Below are 10234 nucleotides of genomic sequence, written 5' to 3' on the forward strand. Positions count from 1 at the left end.
TTGTTTGAAGCTCACTTTCGCAACGATAACACATGCATACTGACACTTAAAACGCAATAACTTCACTTCCAATCTATGAAATGTTAAAAAATTCTCACTGGAAAATCGATGAAGATAGCAGATTCTATCGCACCATCCGACATATAGATGGCGCTACAGGGGGCACTAGATTCGGAAAGTCCTCTTTACTTTGGAACGTACCATGTATAAGAAGTTTTAAAGTCTTAAGAAACTCAGCACAATAATGATCACAACATCATTAAAACAATTATTCAACAAACTGCAATACATAAGCATTTCTTTGACAACATAACAAACACTAAAAAATGAATACAATTGAATACATTGAACCACTTAAAATCTATAAAGTTGAAGAAATTCTAACAAACCATAAATAAAATTAAAAGACAAACGAAAAAGGCAGCAGCTGACTAAACTAAATATTTTAAAAGATAATACATCAATTATAAGTGGAAAATTAATCCGACGCAATACTACTATGCCCTGCTCTTGACCGATGCTACTATGCCGGTTTCTTTCGACCAATTCAGCGATTTTATCGCAATTTTCGACGACAGGCCTTCCGGAGCATGGCGCATCTTCGACCACCTCTACACCAGAACGAAAACTTTGAAACCATCGTTGTGCGGTAGAAATGGAAACTATATTGGGTCCATAAACTGTACAAATTTTCACTTCAGAAGAATTTTTGCCTTTATCGTAGTAGTACTGTAAAATATGCCGTAATTTCTCTTTATTTTGCTCCATGTTTGCGACGATATAACTCACGAACGACTTAAAAGAAACGACAATCAATGAAACACGTGTTAGCGCATGAAATGAGCTTTCCAAAAAGGTATACGAGAGCATGACCCCATGCGACGAATAAAACTAAAACTACGCGCTCTCAGCGCCAACTAGTGAAAATACCGCAAGAATTTTTTGACAACCTAATATATACTAGCTGAACCCCGCCCGCTTCTTAGAGCGTTATAAAATAAGATTACTACTTTTGCAACATAATTTGTTTATTGAAAGATTTTACTACTATCTAGTTCAACGCTATATGGTAGACAACATTTTTAGTTTTTTTGTTCTCGGATAAATAAATATAAACGTTGGATTCCAACCCGCGAGCAAGAAACATAAAATTGTCCATGCGAAAAAACCGGATATTCCAAATTTATAACGCAAATTCCCAAAGATTGGCATTGCGGTTTATTTCTGGCAATGGTAAAAACAGGACGAACCGGAAATTGCAGACGTTTAAACTCGAACGATAAATCAGATGAAATCATTTGAATAAATACTTCCTCCCCTTTAAATTTCCCGATCAAAATTGTTGCTTCAAAAACATTTCCCATTGACTTTTTAACAGTTATATATCTACGTTTAATTTACAGTTGAATGTTTCATTTTCATTTCTCTTTAAATCAGTGATCGGCATGAGAGGATCTGTCATGCGCGGAACACAATGCTCGCGACAGACTGCAGCAGCACGACAGTGAACTGAAAACGGCGTTGTGAATCCTACTACATGAACCTTTGTGGGAGGGCAGCAACATAACAATGGCCGGCATGTACACAAAATTCGTTGTGGCCATACTAATACTAATAAATACTAATAAATTTTAATATTTTGTTCAAAGTGAAATTTTTAAGCAAAATATTAGTAAATAGGTAAATTTATTTGTTTCAAATTATCAATTGTTATTATAAATGATGTAACAGAGCTATTTAATGCTTTTATTTGTAAAATAACGTCAGGTTTGTTAGAGCTTTGAATAATTTTACATTTTACATATTAGTGGCATCACCACTTTACCTCATCTCTCTATCTTCCATTCTACTGTCAACTCTACTGTCGTCCCACTGTCGTTGGCAAATTAGGATAAAATTGAAGTTAGTGAGAACGACAACTGTCGGCCTGCCGTCGTGTAGTCGTGCAGCTGTCAAAATAGGTCGAGGGTTGTATTCCACACATCACTGTGTTGATGTGAGCACGAAAAAAAGTAGCCGAGTGAGAAATTGGAATTAAAATTAAGCAAATTTTATAAGCAAAATTATAAAATAAATTATTGCTCAATAAAATTTGAAAATTAAATATGTTTTCACTACGTTGGAGCAAAAAGATATGAAAATATTCAATAAACCTAAAAGCTATATATAAATAAATGATTATTCAAATCTCAGAGCAAATAATAAAAAATAAATAAAACAGATAAATAAGAAGTTCTGCAGTTTTTCGAAATGAGGGGAATAATTTATATATATAATATAAATATAGCTTAAACTAATTGTTTAATGTTTTATCTTTAATACATATATCTATATCAATCTTTTTATGAGAATTTCTTATTAAAATAATGAAATTGTTAAATGGGTTGAATAAATTTTATTGCGTTGTTTGGAGTAGGTAAATTTTAAATCTGAAAAAATTTCTTCACATATATAAGTAGAGGGAAAAAATTATAAATATTTAAATTTTTTTTTCAAATCAGGGTGCAATGAATCATTCAAATTTATGATGTCTTTTAAGAATATATTCCCTATTATCTTTAAAAGACTTGGAACATGAAGGGCACCAAACGCATTTAGAATCATAAAATATTTCTCGAAGGGCATATTGCGCCATAGTCTTGCGTGATGTTAATTCGCTGCTGGCTCGACAACGACTGAACTATAGAGCGTAAGCGTACGTGTGAAGTTAGTTTGCACAATTGTGCTAAGAAATGCCGACCACTGCTTTAAATTATCGCGAACTTCGTATTATATACATTATTCCAACTGTAAAGCTTCTGCTTATTTGTTTATGCAATTTGTATATTTATCATTTCCCCTTCTTCGCATAGGCATAGCAGGACCTTTAATTATCTGTGCCCAAAAAATAAGGTGACATTTGAATTTAAACTGCGCGCGTCGAAGGATTTGGCAAATTATTATTTTTTAGGTGGGTAGTACTGTCAGTCAAATTTATGTCAAATTTCATGTCAAAATATTCATTAGTGTTTGAGATACGTGTCGTTTTGTGAGCTGCTGAAAGTGAGTTCTCCGTTTTTTGCGATGTCGAAATTTGTTGAGCAAGGAATTTGCATTAAATTATCATTTCGCCAAAAACTCAAACCATATCGTTCCGCAACCACCGTTCACCTGATCTGTCTCCGGGGACACAGTTTTTAAACGATAGAGGAGATTCAAGCCGCAGCGATGACGAAACTGAAGGCCATCCCGGAAAGTGACTACAACCAGTGTTTCGAAGAATGGAAAATCCATTAGCATAATGTACTATTACTTTGAAGGGGATGACATAGATTTGAAAGAATAAATAAAGAATTTTCAAAATAAATACAATGTCACCTTATTTTTTGGGTACAGTATACTTGTTGTTGGTAAGTTGCAGTTTGTTTACCCTCTATCCTCGCTGTGCTGATTTTCACGGGAAATGCAAATGAATTTGTATGCCAGGAAAGTGGAAGGACATACTACGGTAAGTAATAATCAATGTAACTATTTATAAATGCATATCCATTGTTATTTAGAAGTAAACCATTTGAATTGCTCCATTGAAGCCATTCGGAAAGCAAACCAAATGCGTTAGTTCGCCCCACTTGATCAATGACAATAATTTCACACGTTTTCGGGATTAAAGTATAAAATATCCTATAATATACGCTGTGTGTATTTGGCTAATATATCTTGCATATTAGCTTATATATGGTGTACGGTATGAGGTTAAGTGGAAGTTAGAAAATCTTTATATTGTGTATAATTTTTAGAAACGAGACGGCTTACTTTGAAGTAACTTTTTGTGCAAAGTTTTATCATGATATATGTATTATTGTACTTTAATTTGTACATAAATACACATTATCGAAAAGTAAAAAAATCGAATGGAATTTGTGTTAGCTTGTACTATTTACAGAGTTATCGTTCTTTTAGTAGTTTTCAACAAAACCGTTTTCAAGAGAGTGGTGATGTTATATAGTAATCCGATTTAAACCATTTTCATACTGTCAAATCGGATGTTGCGTAATTAAATTTGTTATTTTATATAATTTTTATTTTAAAAATAAAGATAGTGCCAAGGAATATTTGCAGCAAGTTTCATCAATATATCTCAAGTTATCGTTTGCACAGGCTGATAGACACCCGGTGTTGAGCAATTAAATATAAGCACAACTCTAAATCTACTCCATTAGTTTTAGCTATTACAAGCTATTGTTAGGTAGACAAATGTATTTTATTTTGAAGGCACATGTAACGAAAGTTTAAAAATAAGAAGTTTTAAGTTTTAATCATATAGGAAAATAAGCACCTTTAACATTTAGTACTAAAAACAAATAAAATGATAGATATGTGTAAACGTACTGAATGGTAGGGTCCACAAAATGGTTTCTTCCGCTGGTGACCATCCGGCAATATTGAATAAAGCAATTCCGCATCTAAAATATAAACAATAAATACTATGATGTTATTACATTTTCATAACAAGTACCAATTAGAGCTTCGCTCACTTCTACTCTAAATGTATATGTGTATGTGTTTGATGCTTACTATAGTACCCCGGGCAATTGCACTCAAAATTTGCACAATTTTCCGTTAAATTAACCGATACTCGTTAAATTGAGCAATTCATTCAATTACAGGAACCCGGAAGATCAATCAAAGAATCATATGTAAACTTTAACTATTTATTTAGCTTTTAAGGATATTTAAACAATATTTTTAACTTTAAACAGAAAAATATATAAGGAATAAAACAAGACAATGTACTTATATTTAGGCAGCATTGTTAACAAAAATAAGTTTAAGGAACAAAACCAACTCATATTATTGTATATTGCGCACATTCATTCACATATTTAGAGACTGTTGCTTACTTTTTTTAATTAATTGAAAAATTCTGTAATATTTTTTTATATTTCTTAATCTTCTCGAAATAGTATGCGGTTCCGCATTCTCCAAATCACACCAATACTTATTTTCTGAATAAAAATATGTATGTATTTCTGAACTGACGAACCCTTACGCGGTATTTCTGATTAGATAAACCTAATTTAATTTAAAAAATTAGGTAAGAAAACAACGTCCGGTGTGTTTAACGTGGGTACCTGCTGACGACAGCTTTGCTTCACGGCGCTCAAAAGCACAGCGGATCAAATCAATGCGTTGATCAGCGCCCTGAGAATGCTAAGCATTTTCAGTATCAATTGCCAGTGTGAAATGAACACACTAATCACCTTGGTCGGGTTCCCATCTAAACTTCTGCCGTGCTTTGGGTCCGGCACCCGGTTGCAATGCAACTCCACATTCAGACAAAGTCAGTTCTTCACGCATTTGGGTTTTAACCACAACCACAACGATACTCCCCCAGGGGCCATTCCGCATGAGCAGGTTTGAGTTACCTCCAAGAGCTCCTGCTCTCCGTGGTACCAGAATTAATTCTCCGGTCAGACCTCGTAGCCGAAACTACTACCAGTTGAGCTTCCATACGGCTCTGGACTGGTGGCTAGGGATTGGACCCCATACATACATCACATACACACACCAGTCATATAAAGCCTAACCCTAATTCCCAGCTAACCGTCTTTGCCGCTAAATAATTCACGCGAAAATTACCCAAACTGTTCGGTATTCCGACTAGTGGGGATCACACCACTAACATCTAATCGTCCATCAGTCCATGTAATCCCCATACCACCCAGATCTCTAATGTCCGAGTACATCGGGCACTCTGCAATTAAGTGCGACCAATTTTCTAACCGGCGTAACCGATTGCAGCCTCTGATGCAAAAATGCATTCAGAAGCCCATGGCCCGTAAGCAGAAAACCCAAACTCTGACAAAATCTGAAATCTGGGTTATCCTCAATGGACCCAACGTCCCTAATGTACTCGTACGTCACTCGGCCGTTAGTACAATTGTCCCAACGTTCTTTCCACCTCCACCTAACCCTATCATCCAAAAGCCTCTTGCTCCCTAGATATTCCTGGGCTGCCTCCCAACATACAGGAGCTCCATATGTAGCACAGGCCACAAACAAGCCAACGTGCGGACAGCACGACGTCCGAGACCCCAATCGCTCCCCAAAACGGCGTATTTTGCCTATGGTTGCCTGCAGTCGCTCCTTCACATTCGCCAAGTGTGGGGTAAAACACATTCTTTCACTCATGGTCAACGTAAGATATTTGACTTGGGTCACATATCTGATACTGACCCCATTCGCACGGGCAATCGGTGGACGAACCGGTGACAATCTGCCCTTAAGCAGCATTGCCACCGTTTTTCCCTCGATATGTCCACCCTCACACCTACACCCCAAGTATTCATGATCTCTAAGAGATCTCCTCCCGCCTGTTCGGACTCAGACCGAGCGACCTTCGGGCATAAGAAGAAGGTCGTCCGTATACGCACAGCACTTACAGAGTGGCTCGAGCTGCTCAAGCAGAGTGTCCATCATAAGGTTCCAAACATATGGACTGCAGGTGGAATTCTGCGGGCAGCTACGAACCACTCCAATCTCCACACYCCCATTCATGCCGACAAGAGAGGCCTTTCTGTCCGAAAAATAACTCCGCCAAAGAGTAATTTCCGGACAGCCAAGCTCCTTCAGCCGTTGCACCACTCGGTCCAACGCCCCCTGGAAGTCAACAAATATGCCAAGGACGTATTTCTTGACATTCTCCCTAACGACATTCTGAACATAAAACCAAGCATCCTCTATACTGCGTCCTTTCCTGAACCCAAACTGCCTATCCGACCACAAACCCCTCGTTAGCTCCTGAAACCGTTCTACCATGACTCTTTCAAGCACTTATCCATGTACTGGAAGGAGACTGATGCCCCGATAAGACCAAGGATCGCTCCTGATATTATCAGAGGACTTCAGGAGAGGAACAACCCTAGCATTTTTCCACACTCGTGGAAAGTATCCCTCCACTTGGATACCGTTTAGACGTAGCCAGGCCAAAGGCGTACCCCCACTCCCCATCATTTAATGGAGGGACAGGCACCTCTTGTGCTTGAGGTACCTACACCTCCTACCTTGGAAAAAACACACCTAACAGAACCCCCGCACATTCTCTCCACGACGATAACAGAGTGTCACTGAAGCAAAGAGAGGTGACATCCTCCCTCCTGCGACCCCGGCAGATCCTATAAACCTGACCCAGGTTGTTCCTATTCTCACTCACAAAAATCCTCCAATCTTCCTCTTTACTTTTCAGTAATATCTCCTTATGCTAACTATCCGCACAACAAAATTCATACCTAAGCTGGAACAGCCTATCAGAATTGGACCCACGGGCGCGTTGAAACTTTCGCCTCAGTCACTTGACAGTCCTCCTCTTTAAGGTTAACTCACGCGTTTCCCATTTAATCTTACTAGTCTTATGACTTTCACACCTCCTAAATACCCCAGAATTTAACCCCCAAACTACCCCATATAGACGGGCAATTTGCTCGTCAACCTCCAACTCCTCAAACTCACTAACTGACCAACTCCCCAACTCACACATCACGGCATAGGAGCAATGACAGTTAAGCTGGATGAGCTCAACCAAACCACAATAGATAGGGCATACAGCTGACATCATAAGATGCCCAGCTGGTCTACCCTTAAACTCACAGTTGCGGCAATGTGGTGCCGCAGGCCTACACTCAGCCCTCCTGTGATCGAATCCCATGCAACGGAAGCAGTCAGCGACGGGGCTCTCCGGTCGCACCCTGAAAGAGAACCACTTTATGTAGCACCTACCTGCCTCCAAGAGGGCGGACATCAACTTGTCCGTACGCTCAAGGACGACATTGGTGTTACCGTCAGTGGTCACCCTCCAGAGACGACTGACCATCCTCACGTCCGACCTCTGGGACACCGGCCTGAAATCCTGGAGGTTCAGCCGGAGTAGATCCTCCATTAATTCTTCATGGGAGATCTCCATATGGACCCCCTGGACCACAACCCAACTACCCAATTTTCGGTTGACAGAGACGTCCAACCCCACATCCCCGAATTTTTTGTTATTCGCTACTCTCTCCTTTACCGCTCCCTCCCTCATTACGCGATGAACCCATACGCCCACCCCCTTCTCAGCGGTGGACGCGTTGGAGCTCCCGCCACAACTCCCGCTTCCTCCCTTATTTCCGCCCTCTAGACGCGCCAACCCCAAACGCATCTTACTACGCGGTGGAGACCTTACCGCTCGCATCGTCTCCATTCCGCCATCTGACGTGGAAACATCCACGACTGTAGAAGCGGCGGATTCTCCGCTTTCAGCCAGGGTTTTCGTACTCCTCTTCCGCCGAGGCGGCATCTCACTTCCCGACCCACCTTTCAGTCGAACTGATCCGCTGGCGTACCACTAGCGCAGAGGGCTCTCGGACAGAAAGATTCAAGAATAGCTGCTGTCCAGGTGCTTGCGTCTGAACGCGCTGAAAAAAAAGCAACTCACGCGCAGACCCGCTCGGTAAACACGACCACCAAAGCGGTAGCTTATCGCATGCTCACCGTGGTACAGCCCACAACCCCAACCAGTGTACGGATTAAGTGCACTTAATTGGCCGCCAGTCGGACAATGTCCTCGTAACGGTCCGGAGTCGACCGATGTAGCACTGAGCCGAATCGCAGCGTGGGCTAAACGGTTCGCTGATACGACCGTTCGTCCTCACAGGAGTCGCAATCTCTAACTCTGGACTAATGCTTGCACCTTGGGGCAATCCTGTCCAGATTATCCTGGCACTGAGCCAATTAAACACCAGATGCATAGCATAGTACTACTGGCAGGCAGTCCAGTCAGCAAGAATGCCGACAACACGGTGCTACACTGGGACCGTGAGAAGCTTCCTCCAATAACAACAACCTGGATGACCACGTTGCCTGTATATAAGGTAGTAATGAAAAGACTACTCACCCGTCATATTACGCCGAACTTTTTACACTCTTGTAACTTGCAAGAATCAAAGACAGCGAAATACTTACGATTCAGAGGATCTCAATACAATCAATTTTATACATATGTACATATATATAAATCATACATTGACAGATATATTCGGCATAAGGTTAAAATAAAAACCATTATATGCTTTAAATGGGAGTTGGGGTAGTATCGACCCGACAGGTAAAATTTTAAATTTTATTTATTTTATGTACAAAGATGCATTGTTATGAGTAAAACACGCTTTGTGAATTTCAATGCTGAAATCAAGTACCACAAATAACCACATTTCCGGACCCGGCGAGTCGATCAGCTTCAACCCATTTTGGGATGTTTCATCGTGAAGACTGAATTCACCGACCGTTAGGCCAAAGATACCTTCTTTCCACCATGGCGTTTACGTCGCCACGCACAATTTTGACACTGTGGCGATAGCAGCTCTCACAAGTGCATTCAAAGTGATCATGTTTAAGAACTTGATTTTGATACGGGTTGTGGCTAGACGTTCATTCACCTGGGTGAATGCCAGGAATAGGCGATGGAGTCTCTCTCCCAACACGACTCCAACAACTGTAGTAAATGCCACAAGGACTTATTCCGTTCTTCACTTCTTCGACGGCGGTGATATATGCCTTTATTTTTACGAGGACATCAACCATCTGGACAGCGGTACCTTCCCAATTAATGGACCGGACATTCCAGGTGCATGCCCTTAAATTGTAATTCTTAACACGCTTTCGTCGTCACCAAGCCCTGCGCACAGCCGTGAGAAGGAATGGTTCGCCTTCTCACTTTATCTCGCTTTCAAACGGATGTTCTTTGATTACCCAGAGGATACATGACCTCAGACCGGAAGTCGGGACCTGCTTGAGCAATTTGTAGAATAATCATTTCTGGACACTCCCAAGTGAACGGCTCTGAGAGAATTTCAATTTATAATGTTTTAATATTTTTTTTAATTCAATGAACACTTTGATATTTGTAAACTAATAAGTGTAATTAATCTTCTGTGTCTTCGTTTATGTTTTTCAGAGGTGCAATACACCTACGTGTGTACCAGAGACCTGCATTGAGTATGATCGATTCGGTTTGATCAGCCTCTCTCAAACCGGTCACAACTCAACACAGCGGTTCGCTACAAATTTTCCGATCGAGTTTCGTGCTTAAAACGAAGGAGTCCGATCAATCGGTTTGATTGCTTTGCTTACTGATTCAAACTGATTTTCCGTTCCGGTATGATGATTGGAAGTGATTGTACAGAAACGGTATGATGATTGGAAATGATTGTACAGAAAAAGA

General features: G+C 40.3%; 1 protein-coding gene across 1 annotated transcript in view; it reads right to left on the bottom strand.

Annotated features, from left to right (window-relative positions):
• LOC108972997 (neogenin-like) overlaps positions 1-4442 on the bottom strand; it is a gene marked incomplete at its 5' end in the record, with an annotated part of 165377 nt that extends 160935 nt beyond the window's left edge. The window contains one exon of the mRNA XM_018939982.1: positions 4369-4442. Coding sequence (XP_018795527.1) covers positions 4369-4442 — 74 coding nt within the window. The remainder of the gene's footprint in view (positions 1-4368) is intronic.
• Between the last annotated feature and the right edge of the window lie 5792 nt (positions 4443-10234).

This window comes from Bactrocera latifrons, unplaced genomic scaffold (genome assembly GCF_001853355.1).
Source record: "Bactrocera latifrons isolate USDA-ARS-PBARC rearing strain unplaced genomic scaffold, ASM185335v1 scaffold_444, whole genome shotgun sequence".
Taxonomy (NCBI): Eukaryota; Metazoa; Arthropoda; class Insecta; order Diptera; family Tephritidae; genus Bactrocera; species Bactrocera latifrons.